Below are 15688 nucleotides of genomic sequence, written 5' to 3' on the forward strand. Positions count from 1 at the left end.
GTACTATCTGTTCTCTAATTTGCATTGTCCATTTAATGATAACTTTGCAATATTGTGCTTGTTAATGTTCTAGCTTGAAACGAGCCTCATAGATGTCGCATCTTTTCTTTTCCTTTCTCGTAGATTTGATACGTTTGGGCAACCACGTGTTTCTAACCTCAAAAACCACAAAAATAGGATGTAATCTTATCGCGATTCGTAATACGATTCCACAGTCTTTATCTACCGATACTTAATCGAACACAAAACAACAGATTTTGTTTTCTTTTCTACGAATTCGTACCATAGATATCTACGCTTAATTTAGTCGAATATTTCTTCTTTCCTGCAACGCCGAACAATCGAATTGAGGTTACGATCTAAATGGTATCACGAACCATTTTACTCAGGCTATTCTATCGCACAGAAAATGGTCGTGCTATCTCGTAGATAAAGGGAAATAATTATTTTCCAACATTTTTCGTAACGATAACACTAAATACATATATTTTAATTTGTCAGAAGTAAAAGTTCGTTTAGTAAAGAAATTCGGGGTAACGTGGGTGACTGTTGATCGAAAGCTTCGTGTATATCCTGCCAGAAAAGTTTTTCGTCTGTCGTAATTGTTGACAGTGCCCACGACAACTAACGAGGGCTGAGATTCTTTCTTGCTACCCACCTTCTCGTTGAGCTCGTGTTTAAGGTAAGAATGTTACTTTCATTGCTCACGAGGAAGAATTATTTTGCTCAGTCACGCACAATTATGGCGCCTTCGAAATGGTGAAACCACCGGGCCATTTAACCATCATTGGCTAAATCATTCGCAACTTTGTCGTTGCAGTAGGCGCTGGAAGCTATTAAAAATAAATTCCCTATAAAAGAAAGGTTGTTTGCGAAATATGGCCACCGGTTTTCAGGGTAACATGCCTTCCAATGTTTTCTATCGAGAATACACGCTATAAGTTACCAGACACTTGCCTGTCCGGATTGGAAAATGCAAATTAAGATTTTCTGAAGCGATTTCGTCACCTTATTTTTATTATATCTACTTCAAGGCATTATTTTACCGCACGATCTTACGAACCATTTTCTCTGTTCCTAGTATTCTCGATCTTTCAAATTTTATTGCGTAGTTTCGTGTTTAGTGTTTGTTATCGTTGAAAGAGATGTACAGTAAATATACAGTACATAAATAATCGCGGTAAAGTTTATTTCGTATTCGGTTTTCAATGAAGTACAGTTAAACCTGTTCTGCCTCTATGTCTCGACTATACGAGAAACATGAGCGCTCTCATGCCACTATATTTTTCTCGTCGCAGCTGTGACTACGCATAAAAGCTGTATGGGAAGGTAAACAAAGTTTCAGCACGTGACAGTTGTTCATACGGAAATAAAAAATGTACTACCGTCGCTTCTTTATTATGAAAAATTATCTTAATTACGCGTAATATAATGACACGTTACCTCGATGTTCCGAACATTATCATTTCTGTTACCGAAATCGTGTTCCGCTTCTTCTAGGCTCGATAAGATATTTTTTACTAGAAATTTCTATTTTTACAATTTCGAAATAGTATTCGGTAATAGAAATCGTACTTTAATTTACCGTTAATTAACGATAGCTACAGTTAATACAGGGTATTTCAAAATGACGAGGCAAGGAATTGAAAAAGGCTTTGTTTTTCAGATACGCGAGTCGTTTAAAGTCTTTGCGCGTGAAAACGTCACGGACACGGGTCTCCACTGTGCGAGTGCGTGCAAGTGGCGCCACGCGATCAGCTGACTGGAATATAACTAGCCATATTCCGAGAATCACATCGGTAAACACTGCTTATATCTTGAAAACAAAACTACAGATTACAAAACGATAAACGACTTGTCCATGTATTTTTGCATTTTGAATCGCCCTGTATAACTTCGAGTCGCAAAACTGGCAAAAAAAATGTTCTTTATCACATTTATTACACATACAATTCTACGTGTAACGGTTTAGGATTTATCGATATTTTAAGTAAAATAGTTTCGAGTGACGCTTAATCGTGTATTTTACACTGTTCGTTTTCTTATCCTATTAATTATCTTAATTTGTAATTTCGCAAGATGGCGTTTCTCCGGTCCACGAACAGTGGACGTCGCCTTGCTCGATAAAAAGTCGACGCTGGACGATTCCGTTGGTTTTCGGTCGTGGGACGATATTAGGTACCTGTTCGGCTATTTCTAGCTTTTTTTCCTTGTCGCGCATAACGAATTCTGCCCTTCGCTCGACCGAGGAAAGTCGTTTCTGTCGGATCTTCGTGGGTCTTGGTGAAACAAACGTTGCGTACGTGACCGTGATTGGGTTGGTGAAGGGGTGAGGAGAGAATTACATAAAAGGCACGAACCGAGCGAGTCGCCTATTCGACCAACCTACGTCCTCCAGGGTCGTACACCCACGTTCATACTTCGTGCGTATCGTCTCGCGAGCTTATATGGATTATGTATGCAGGCGTTATTGTACATATACGTGGAACGTTTAGAGGACTCGCGGCCAGGACCGAATACCATTTTAAATAGACTTCCCGTGTGCACGAATTCCACCGCCATCTTTCTCGCCACCGTTTCTAACCTTAAATTACTTTTTCGTTCGCGAACGAAATTATTTAATGGGTATATTGGTAACATCTAAATAGATTTCACGGTGGCCTTTAAAGTCACAATGGCGGTCGTGAAAAAGAAATCGAGCTCCCAAAATATAGATATATGCGTATGTAACCTCAAAATCGCACGGAATTATGAAGGGTGAACGATATACAGGGTGTTCAGCCCTGGGAAAAATTTTAATGGGGGATTCTAGAGCCCAAAATAAGACGAAAATCAAGAATACCAATTTGTTGATGGAGGCTTTGTTAAAAAATTATTAACGTTTCAAGTTTCGCCAGTATTGAATTTTTTTCTCGAAAGTGGGTAGGATTTCAGGGGTATGTCTATTCACCGAAAATGATTGTAATTGACCCCCGCAACTGAAAATAATTTTTCCAAAACGATCTGAAATTTTTTAATTTCGTCCAAAAATTTGTCCACCTTCCTGAATTTTTTTCTCGGAAGTGGATAAGATTTCGGGGGTATGTGTATTGATCAAAAATGATTGTAATCAACCCCCGCAACCGAGAGTAATTTTTCCAAAACGATTTGAAAATTTTTTTTTCCCGTTGAAAAATTCCACACATTCTCGATTTTTTTTCTCGAAAGTGGGTAGGATTTCGGGGGTATGTCTATTCACCGAAAATGATTGCAATTGACCCCCGCAACCGAGAGTAATTTTTCCAAAACGATTTGAAAATTTTTTTTTCCCGTTGAAAAATTCCACACATTCTCGATTTTTTTTCTCGAAAGTGGGTGGGATTTCGAGGGTATGTCTATTCACCAAAAATGATTGTAATTGACCCCCGCAACTGAAAATAATTTTTCCAAAACGATTTGAAATTTTTTAATTTCGTCCAAAAATTTGTCCACCTTCCCGAATTTTTTTCTCGGAAGTGGATAAGATTTCGGGGGTATGTCTATTCACCGAAAATTATTGTAATTGACCCCCGCAACCGAGAGTAATTTTTCCAGAACGATTTGAAATTTTTGAATTTAATTGTTAATAACTTTTTAACGAAGCCTCCATCAACGAATTGATATTCTTGATTTTCGTCTTATTTTGGCCTCTAGAGTACCCCATTAAAATTATTCCCAGGGGTGGCTGAACACCCTGTATATCGCCTAGTAAATGTAATTATGCAGATTTTTGTATTTTTAAATTTTCCATTGGGGTAGGGGGGATCTTCAATTATAAAAAGAATTTTATTCGTTTCGTTGCGTTTAAATAAAATTATACGCGTCTACTTAAATACGTGCATATTCGAATGTACATGGCGGATTGAAACTGACCAGGAAACGTTACAAAATCATCGATAAACAAGTCCAGCGGGGAGATAGGATAAGACAAGTAAATCTAGACGATAATCGAGATAAGTGAGATCGAATTCCAGCACAAAGGTGGACAGAATTTTATTCGAATAATAGATAGCAAATAGGAATTTTTTATATCGGAGTGTAAGACTTCATCTCCTCAAACATGAAACGTACTTCTCTCTTGCGCATAATGCGTCGAGTACATACTCGGAACGCCCATAAGCGTCCACCACACGCGGTGCAATGATCAACCGAGTGTTTATAAGCATTTACAACACCCGACGGGGTCCAAGTTGTCGTACACTATCGTTTTTAAGCTAAATCTTCAAATGGAAATAATCTGATTCGTAACGTTTACCTTGAAAGCCATTTACAACGGATTACCTCGGTTGTATTATAACCCAGTCGATTGATAAATAAATTAAAAAAGAAAACAACGAATAAATTCAAAATTATTAATTGTATTTTCGTTTGTTTCTCTAGATCACGAGAAGGAAGGATATGATAAACTGTGGCCGATGAAGGAGAGATCACGAGCGCGAGCACGAGTACGAGCAGGAGCACGAGCAAGAGCAAGCGGCTTCGTCGAAGAAGGCGAGAAGAAGCGACGACGAGGCGGCGGGAGCAATACCAATAAAAAGATCAACACTAGATCTGATGTTAGCGGACATTAACGGTAACCTGGCGGATCTGAGAAGCGAAGCGATGGCGTCGCAGAGGTTTTGTCTGCGCTGGAATAATCATCAAAGTAATCTACTCTCCGTTTTCGACCAACTGCTCCATGACGAGTCGTTCGTCGACGTTACGCTGGCCGTCGAGGGTCAGCTACTCAGGGCGCATAAAATGGTGCTGTCGGCGTGTAGCCCCTACTTTCAGGTAAAAAGAACCTGATTCTCGATGGAAACACGCCGTTCTCAAGACCTATGGATCGGTGTTCCACGCAGGGTGAAACCTAAACAAAACCCAGGACCTTTCGAAACACCTAACGCGTTAAAAAAGATCTCTACCTTGCGTAATAAGTAACGTTACGTGCTGGATCGTCTGGTAGAGATCATCGGTAAACCTTATCCAACAAGATCTAGCCTCAGATGCTATCAATCGTCTGTTGAATAGTCTCCAATTACTGGATGGTTTATTAGTACATGATTAGTTCGAACAGATTGTTGGAACCATTTATCACACGCCATCCGAGGCAGAATAAATCACGACGTCTAAGGCAGGGTCTGTCAGATATGTTTTACCGTATAAGTTCAATCGAAAGGTTCAAGACGGGGCGTACTATTGGTATTTGTTGCCAGAAAGCACAAGCGCTCTCGCGTGCTCATTTTTTACTCGTAAATTCGAGGCTCTCGCAAGTGCGAGCTGGTCGCTACCCACCCTGCGATAGGACCCGATTCTAGGACATTATTAATAATTCATAACGGCGCATTAATTCGCGAGGCGTGTATCAATAATTCATAAACGTTTACCGCGCGGTGCGTCGAACCTGTACCGATGAGCTCTGTTACTTTTGCAGGCCCTTTTCGTTGGCCACCCCGACAAGCACCCGATAGTCATTCTGAAAGACGTTCCCTACGTGGACATGCGCAGCCTTCTGGATTTCATGTATCGAGGTGAGGTCAGCGTCGATCAGGACAGGCTGACCGCCTTCCTGAGAGTCGCCGAGTCCCTCAGGATAAAGGGCCTGACCGAGGTGAACGAGGACAAGTGCGACTTGCCCAGTATCACCTCGTCGTTGCTTGGCAATCAGAACACAGTACCTCCGCCACCACCGAATCTACATAGAATAAACCAAATCGGGCCTCACCATCATGTCTCGCAGAAGAGGATGCACCACATGTCGAGCCATCCACTGCTCGGCTCGGCGTTGTCCGCGCCGAAGAGGAAACGTGGCAGACCGCGGAAGCTGAGCGGCTCGTCCGACACGCCGATCGGCGAGATGACCGGCCAGGAGCTGCAGTCCTGCTCGGGCACCGATCTCGTCCAAGGCTCGCCCGAGATGATGGAGATGAAGATGAGTATCGACTTTCAGAGCGAGGGGACCGGGAACAACGGGAGGAGCGGGAACGCGAGCGGCGGCGGTTCGACGGGCAACAACGTCAGCAGCAACAACGTTGGGAACTCTGGTTCGGGGGCGACCAGTCTGGCCGCGTCCTCGTTGTCGTCGAGAAGGGACGAGCCGACGGAGAACGGCACCGACACGCCCGAGTCGCTGACGCCACGCGTGAAACGGGAACCCGAGCCCACGCCTAGCACCTCTGCCCAAGGTGAGCAGACGCCATAACGTGGTGCCAGATAGAGATTGTCCCTGAACGAAATCCCGATTCGTTGATCACAATTCTTAGAAACGTTCAAATACTATCGATCAAACAAAGCGATTTTAATTTGGCCAGGAGTTAGGTTGTGATTCAAGACACTCTGCATACATACTGCGATATAAAACTATAACCCTCGATAGAGGCACTAGTAATACACGTACTAGATAATTTTCTACAGCACACCCCTTCTAATATAACGTTCGACTCGTTCTAAGTTCTTTATACCAAGTTTCTGCAAGGCATTCGTAAAATCTTGGGAGTTGAATCTGTATATTGAAATAATTAATCTTTTGTATTCGAAAGGGTGACCTTCGGCATTAGCGAATTGGTCCATTCCTGTCCCCGAACGGTGATTCTACCTCCTTGAAAGTTTCCCCAGTAATTTGTCGACAGACATCCGCTTTCCGTGTCTGCGTTATCAGAGTTGGCGGTGAATTTAATCTTTTACAAAGCCTCAGGAAAATATCTAAAGACGTCAAATCCGGGAACCTTGGCGAAAAGAGTATTCTACTTCCTCTTCCTATCCAACCGCGACAAGAAATACATTGTTCAGCGTTACACTTTTTTTTTTTTTTACTTTAGAGATCCTTCCATTATCTCTTTCATAAAGTTTTCTCGGATGCCCGGAGGGTTTTTTCTGACCATAGGGTTCCGGGATTCTTTAAAGAACTTCTTCTGACCTTATCCCCTTGCAAAGCATTTATCTTTCTGCTTTCTTCGACCATTTTCTCTAAAGATTTGCACAACAGTCGATAACATTATATTAACTTTTATTATTACGTGGAACGATACGATATCCATCGCAATTGTTGTCGTTGCTAGACATACTTATAGATTCTTTTTGAAATTGTAGTATCGCGAGAAAGTAATTATTACAGTGAGATATTCCATGAGAATGCCCAATGATAATGATTGACGTCACAAGCGTATGTAATGAAGTTAATAATAGGAAGAAGAAACAATTGCCAAGCGATTTTATGTCCAGTTTTTGAATCTTATAATCGGAAATATTCAGGTTCTAATTCACAAGTATTTGTTTGAATCGAATTGTTTGCCTTGGATCGATCTTTAACTACGTTTGTTTATTATCATTATTTTTACTAAGTTCTAAAATCGCAAAATTGAATGTTATGGTTTTATATCGTGGTATACTTTATGTTTGGCAAAGTCTTTGAATAAAACTACAGTATGTGGTCGAATAAGCAATATATGGTTTCTTTGTAAACATTGTTAATTTAATACTGATCCCAAATGAGTAAGAAAACAATTTCTTTCCCTTTTCCGGAAGAAAGAACACGTTTAAATTGATTAATTTTGTTGGTATTCATGAATTTTTTGTTATTCGATGACCAATATTAGGTCAGACACGTTTAGGAAGACACTTTATGTTCTCCGGTGTCAATGAATAAACGAATTACTTGTTCGACCACATTCCGCTGTTTTATTTTTAGAAAAGGTTATTTCGTTGTTGGTCAAGATTTCGTGTCGCATAAAGTAGTGACTAATATTAGGGTGTCCCAGGAAATGTTGCGTATTTTAAAACCTCAATTCATTAATTAGTGATGTATACCTAAAAACTCAAAAACACCCTGATGTTTTTAATTTTTACTATTCCATCAATCTGTCAAAAATAATGAGAAAAGAGAAATTTGCTTTTCACCCCCCTGGATGTATACATATAGCTTCTTAACAGAGAACAAAACATAATTTCAAGCATATTTATCCGTGTCCTTCTGGCATTACCAATCCCGTTCTTGGAATGCAAAAAATCAGGCACATCCATGTTCGATGACGTCATAATTGCTAAAAAAAATGCACGTCGCTAGGGAAAGGTGATCAAAGTCTGAACCATATACCGAGTGGCTTATAGTTTTAAGCATAGAATTAGAGTTTCCAATGATGACAAGAACGCATAAAAATCTTCGATTTTTTTTGAAACCCGTCTGAAAATGAACAACAAAATGGAAGCATGGACAGTTTAAAAGTAACCAGAAAACAAATTGATAGAAATGCGCAATATTTTATGGAACACGCTGCTAGTCACTAACGTGGAAACGTATTTTTATGAACAAACAATGATCTTCTCTCTCTGTGATCAGTCAGGGACAATCTTTATGACTCTGAGTAGCAGACGAGTCTCCGATGATCGTCATTTTTAACCTTTATGTCAATAACCAATTAAAGAGTAAAGCGAATGTACCAATTATCGACACTGCAATCGTACTGTAGTCTGGAATTATATTATAACTCCTATGTTGTCATGGAGGTATCCGATAGTTACCGTCAGAAATGTTCAATATATTAAAAGGCTTTATTTAACGAATCTATCGAATGATATTAATGAATTTAGTTGTATTAAGAATCGTATTGGGGTCTACAAAAGCCTTTAAACTTCAGTGTTTTACGAGAAAGTGTCTTAAGCAAGCGTATACGTTCCGTGTTTTCTGCCAAGATCGTCGTGACATATATCCTGCTACTTTCTTTTTTCCACCTTGAATCTCGTTGCAGTCGTAGAAAACATCGGATATTGTGTGTGGTCTGTTTAGCATACTTTCTATTGCTAACTTCATAAAAATTGTCTCGTTATTTGTAGTCTCGAGGAACGTCTATCGATAATTTCATGTTCCTTTTGGCAATTGTAAAAGTACTTTACTATTAGTGATATACAGGGTGTTCGACCACACCCGGGAAAAATTTTGAGGGGAGATTCTAGGGGCCAAAATAAGACGAAAATCGAGAATACCAATTTGTTGATGGAGACCTCGTTAAAAAGTTATTGACAATTAAATTCGAAAATTTCAAATCGTTCTGGAAAAATTATTTTCAGTTGCGGGGGTCAATTGCAATCATTTTTGGTGGATACACATATCTTCGAAATCCTATCCACTTTCGAGAAAAAAATTCGAGTAGGTATTGAAATTTTTTGACGGAAAAAAAAAATTTCAAATCGTTTTGGAAAAATTACTCTCGGTTGCGGGGGTTGATTACAATCATTTTTGATCAATACACATACCCCCGAAATCTTATCCACTTCCGAGAAAAAAATTCAGGAAGGTGGACAAATTTTTGGACGAAATTAAAATATTTCAAATCGTTCTGAAAAAAATATTTTCAGCTACGGGGGTCAATTGCAATCGTTTTTGGTCAATAGACATACCCTCGAAATCCTATCCACTTTCGAGAAAAAAATTCGAGAAGGTGGACAAATTGCAGTTCTACAGCCGGAACTTTGAACGTTAACAACTTTTTAACGAAGCCTCCATCAACAAATTGGTATTCTTGATTTTCGTCTTATTTTGGCCTCTAGAATCTCCCATTAAAATTTTTCTCACGGCTGGCCGAACACCCTGTATAGAATAAAGCAGAATAATTAAATTTTGCATTGCATACATTTTGTTAAAATTTTTAAAAGCAGCTAACTTATGAAAGGGTCAGGAAAAGATGGTGAAGAAGTATCAGATCGAAACGATTGCTGTGTATCGCTTGATTTGTCTAAATAGAATGCTTCGCCAAGTACCTCGGTTGTCGAACAGTAGTAAACATTTTGGTTATTTACATAAGGATTAAAACGCGTGTGATCGTCGACCATCTAACCCTTTTAATTTGTACTTCAGCCTCCGACGAGACGTTCGCGCGGCCGCACAGTAGACAAGGGAGCGAGGGTTTCAAGCAAGGTAAGAAACACCATCGTCAGCTTACACGATTAACAGTTTTGCGGCACCTTTGATCATCGTCTGTAACGCGCGATCAAAATAACACATCATCGTTAATACTTTTCATCTGTACACAAGCGAGTTCAACGTCTCGTTGATCGACGACGAGACGAACGTGTTTCTCGCAAGCTCGGGAACGAAACTTGTGCAAAGTTCTGCGTACTAACAAACGATAAAAAGCAAACTTTACGAGCACCTGTAAACTGATTTCAGAACAAGAATATTCGTGGTCGTTTCAAAGTACAGGGTTTTTCGACGAGTTGCGTTCAAGCATTTTTAACTCTCCGAGGGGGCACAGTATTATCTGATTTTTTTTTTATTTAAGTTTCCCATTCACGTTGCACAAAAGAACAAATAAAACAAGGAGGTAAAGAGCTCTGATGTAACGTGTGCTCAAATAGAACTCCGAGTGGAAAGCAAATTACTATTGCGTTGTTGATTGTTTGATTTTTTTCATAAATTCTACGAGATCGTGGCATATCCATCGGATAAGATAATCGATTCCAATGCTGGGAAATGCTTGAACCCCTTAACCTGTCAAGAAACCTTGATTTTAGAATTTGTATTTTGAAGTCGCCGATTTGAATCTAATTCTCCGCATAATGGACATCGTGTATAATAATGTGTGAAAAGTACAGAGTTCACCGCTCGAAGTTTTCGAAAATAAAGGTGCGTCAAGTTTTGTGTTTTTCTTCCTTTTTTACGTACTCGGTGAGCGTCAGTAACACTGGTCTTGAACCTTTAACTACAGAAACGTTTCCCTTGGTTCTTGACTTGTAAATACTGTATTTAATTGTTCCTAATTTAATTAAGTTATTAGTACCTACTAGACAAAAATTTCTGACATTTGACTTCATTGAAACGTATGATTTTTCAGATCCAAAGTTGTGATAAATTATTGGTAAAAAGAATATGTATTTTAAAAATACGATTGTACTTTGTATACCATCAAAATGCTGGTCCATTTGGAAACAGATAAAGCCAAAGTGGTTTCGAAATAAATTCAGAATAATTATGGATTGGATAAGTGTACGCACAAGGAACAATCGCTTTATATTTCATACAGTATTCTACACGATGTACGCCAAAATACGCGTAAAATTGGAACCAAATCGACACTGTGAAATTGAATCAGAATCCACGCGACACGTAGAATTAATACGACCCAGTGATTTCAAGTAAATAGCTTGAAAATCTATTCTTGCATGATTGAATTTTCTCTCGCGAACTCGCGTAAGAACGATCGAACGTTTTTCCAGAAGCCGTCTGACGCAATTACTATTCCGATCGAATTTTCAAACCGTTCCGTACGATTCGTCGAGGTCGATCGACGGTAGTTACGCAAAAAGATTCAGTTTACAAAGTTTCCCCAAGTGACTTCGTATCTGACCCTTAACCCCGCCCAATCTTTATCGCCCGCATCATCAAGTATACACTGTAATAAAATTACCATCAGATCGTAACGACGCCCAACGAGCAAACAGAACCATTTTGAACTGCTTTACCGATGTGCTAATGAATTTAATTTTTCAGCGTTTTCGTCCGTTAATATTTTCACCGCGTTTTCATCGTTTGCGTTTGCGCGACTGCGAACGTTTTACCGAGATGCAGTATCGCGGCAATGTTTCCGGGGAGGCTATTTTTTTTAGCTTAGACTCAAGTACACTATACCAGAAAAAAAAAAGAATGTTTGAAACTCGAGTCGATGAATTTGTTGACGGGCGCAATTCGTTAAGATGTTAACTCGAGGACGACGCTTGAGGTAGCATCCTTACATGAAATTAAGGTCAACAAATCTCGCAGAGTGGTTAGAGAAATATAGAAAAAAAAAAAAAAATAAAAAAAAAATGTGATTTGCGTCTGGAGCAGGTTGAATAGGCTCCCAGGAGTTTATATACGTGTCACGGGTTTCTAAAGTCGGCCTGTAAAAAGAAAACCGTTTCCTTTTTTTCGTGCGACCCGAAACGAATTTTTCGGCACGGCTAGGAACCGTAGCGGAATGTTGAAACACGAATGTTGAGACCCGGTTGAGTCCACGCGTGTTGACCTGCGACAGCTTGAAAAATTACCAAAAAAAAAAAAAAAAAAAAAAAAAAAGAGTAAAAAAAAAAAGATATATATATATACAATGCTAATAATAAAAGGAAATATGTATACATATACATACATATATATGCGTATACATATACATATATATATTAATATATATATACACGAAAGAAATCGAGTGTACGAGAGAGAAAGGAAGCCGTCGTCTCGTTGAACCCATATAGGACGTTGTTGTTTGTAATGCTCCTCTGAAAACGACGAGACGTTCGAGCGGAACCAAACGTGCCAACAAACACACAAAGACTTCCCTTTTGAATGCTGTAGCCTCCAAAAATCTAACCTACCACCCACCGATTCTCGTTAAAAGACATATGTATTTATATATACGTATATATATACATATATATACATACCCATGTGATTTATGCTCGGCCAATGCGCAGCGCCACGTTCCTTCTTCTTTACGCTAATCTGCCCCCCCGCCCGTCTTACTCTGTACGGATATATATATTTACATATATATATATATTTATATTATACACACGTGTATCTCTATTCGCTCACTGTTTCTCTTAACCATTAAAGAAAAGCTACCCTCCCCCCCCCCCGTTTCGTACTTACGGTGTCGTCGTATAGCCCCCCCCCCCCCCAACCCCGCACGAATGAGAAACGCTTCGCTGCCATTGGCCACTTTGGTAAAAGGAGGGGGTGGAGCCAGCTTTTAGCGGTGCTTACGATTTTTTTTTTTCTTTTTAATTCCTGATCTTTTTTTTTTTTGTTTTAAACGCTGGTTAACTTCTGTTTCACGTTCGTTCGTCGCGCAAGGACGAGCCGCGGATGCACGGGAACGAAAACACGCGCGTGTTCGCCGAGTGACAGACCGCGGGCGAAACGGGATAGCTTTTAGAAAAAGAAAAAAAAAAGAAAAAAAAAAACAGAAAAAGAACGAATATAACGAAGCGTGCGTAGAGTCAACGGACAACGAACGTCGCCAGGTTAATCGCTTCCGCCTTCTCTTGCGTTCTTCTCGTTGCCTAGTGTTGGTGTTCGCGACGGAGGAAACGAAAATAAATAAAAGAAAAAAAAAAAAAAAAAGAAAAAATATACAAAACATTACATGAAACGGAGAAACAGAAAACAGAGAAAAGAAACGACAGGACGTGAAAGAGAGAGACAAACGTTCAGAAACAAGAGCGAGAGACCTTTGAGAGAAAGACAGAAAGATCGAGAGTGGGACAGATTTTTTTTTATTTTTCCTTGAAAAAAAACAAAAAGAAAATTAAAAATACGTTAGACGATGAGAGAGAATTGATACCGAGAGTGTGACGTACGTTACGTTTTTTTTTTTTTTTTCGTTTCGCTGCATACGTTCTTTGAGAAAAGTAATACACGGTGACGGAAAAAAGAAATAAAAGAAAAGAATGTAAGATGAATCGAGAAAACGTTTTTTTTTTTTTTAACTGACGTACGCACGCACGCGCGCGCGTGACAGAGTGCTTCGAAGACGTCGAAGATGATCGTTCGGTAGTGACCGTGAAACGTGTTGCTTTTGTTCTCTTTGCGCAGGTGAGTTGAGATTATCTGAATCACCATTCGATCTCTGAGAGATTACCTTTGCGCGGGGGAAGCGAGGGAACTAGGGGAGGCCAGCCGCTCAAAATGAAACCGTTTCGAAATGCCAGAATATAATATACATATATATATATATATATACATATATGAGAAAGTCGATAAAAAAAGAATCTGATGTACAGAAGCCGAAGCGGAATTAAATGTAAACTGTAATTACATCGAAGAAGAGAAAACGTTGCTTCTTCTCGAGCGTCCTCGATCTCGATGGATCGTCTATACCGTAGTTAAATGATATATATGGATTACGATTTAGACTGACGGGACGCACGGACGATTCAAAATGGGGGTTATGTCGTGTTGTGTACATGGATTTTAAATTTTTTAAATTTAAATTCTGCAAGGCGTTTATATGCGCGTGCGTTCGTATTTTGTCTGAGTGTTGTGTACCTGTTGGATGCATCTTAACGCGTTTTCCATAATTTACGATTATTCTGCAAGCTTTTGTAAAACCCCCCAACTAGAAATCGACCACTTCGTGCCTGCACTCGAACGCAGTGATTGTTTTTTTTTTTTTTTCTTTTAATTTACATTAGTTTGGTTCGTTAGTAAATGGCGGACACGAAGGGGTTAAAGAGAAGCAAACATTTTTATAATTATATCGAGTTCATTGCAATGATAATTTTCACCCTTCGAGTATCTTCTATACTTCTATAATATACTTTTCTATGTATGGATGAATCTGTTAAATGCTTCTGTGACTGATCGTAAATAGTCGATTGTTTCGAACTTCTTCGAAATTTCGTAACACCATCGAACAATTTCGACGTTATTATTTCTTCTGATCTTTTTGTAAACATTCTGAGTTTCAAGTTATGGGACGGGTTTCTTTTAAAAATTTAATTCTACAGTTGAACATTCCGATTTGCCAGGGATAAGTCGTAGCTTTCCGCGTTGTTCGAGTCTGTTGTTCAGCCCGTACGTGACGCGAACGAGGGTGGAGAAAGCGTGCATGAGAAATCGTGGGTATGCAGGGTGAATGAGAAAGAAAGAAAAATAAAAACGTGTGTGTGTATGCTGGTTGGTGCATATCCATTTGGAAGAAAGAGAGGCTTCGTTTGAGTCGCTGAAAATGCTCTTGGCGGGTATGGCGACGGGACCGTAAAACAGTCCTCTTCGCAGCCATACGGGATCGAGGCAAAGCCGCGATCAACGGAGAGCCAAGCAGCGGCGACGAAAGCGTGCGTGAGAGCGAAAGAATCTGAAGAGGGAATGACAAGGAACGCCAGGGACGGGGGACACGGAAAAGCGAGTGTGCGGCATAAAACACTTTACATGGGACAGAGTTGACGGACAGCCGGTTCGAATACGGTGACTCTTTTTTGCTGGCTCTACCCTTCCTCTTGCTTCCCCCCACAAATATAGAAATACGTTATTTATATATTTATCAGTACAATATTATACACAAATTTATATACATTATTTTGTTATACATAAATATGTACACCGCGCGACAGTCGTTCGGGCCCGAATTTCAATATGAATATCATAAAGTGGTGAGAATTAAAAAATAATAGAAGCGTACTGCCCCTTTACTTATTAGGGCGCATCTCAGTCACCTTGTTTTCTGAGCATTTCTTTTTTACAAAAGCGTACATTTTTGGGAAATGGTAAAACTGTACAATTTGAAAGCAACTGTGTCGAAATTAATGGAACGAAAGATCGTCGTTCAATACGCCATTTTGTGAGAAATGTACATTCTTATCGAAAGGACACTCGGATGATCCTTCGTAACGATCGATGTATTCTTAGATCGAAACCGCGACGCAATGTACGACGAAGAATGGCACGAGTACTATCGAGGACAGTTTATTGTCCGTCCATTTTAGTGTTCCGAGGAAAACAGGTTTAAAGATTCAATGACACTTCAAAATTGGATAATTTTGCCATTATACCGTTACATATTTAATACAAATCAAATGCTTCAAGATTGTAATAATAAAATTACAAGATAATGCATTGATCAAGCACAAAGAAGAACACAGTTGGTTATAAAAATAGAATATTCAGAAAAAGCATTGAGGGGAAAAAAACGATGACACACTTGGTGTACAAACCAGAATA

General features: G+C 39.5%; 1 protein-coding gene across 9 annotated transcripts in view; it reads left to right on the plus strand.

Annotated features, from left to right (window-relative positions):
* Ttk (zinc finger and BTB domain-containing protein ttk) overlaps positions 1 to 15688 on the plus strand; it is a 66668-nt gene that overhangs the window by 18176 nt on the left and 32804 nt on the right. For all 9 annotated transcript variants that reach the window (XR_013080129.1, XR_013080131.1, XR_013080130.1 and 6 more), the window contains exons 2-4: positions 4399 to 4791; positions 5432 to 6182; positions 9848 to 9907. Coding sequence is in view for 6 of the 9 variants with exons in the window: in XM_076771047.1 (XP_076627162.1) it covers positions 4573 to 4791; positions 5432 to 6182; positions 9848 to 9907 (1030 nt within the window). In the remaining 3 variants the exon portion in view is untranslated. The remainder of the gene's footprint in view (positions 1 to 4398; positions 4792 to 5431; positions 6183 to 9847; positions 9908 to 15688) is intronic.

Source organism: Colletes latitarsis, chromosome 8 (assembly GCF_051014445.1).
Source record: "Colletes latitarsis isolate SP2378_abdomen chromosome 8, iyColLati1, whole genome shotgun sequence".
Lineage (NCBI taxonomy): Eukaryota > Metazoa > Arthropoda > Insecta > Hymenoptera > Colletidae > Colletes > Colletes latitarsis.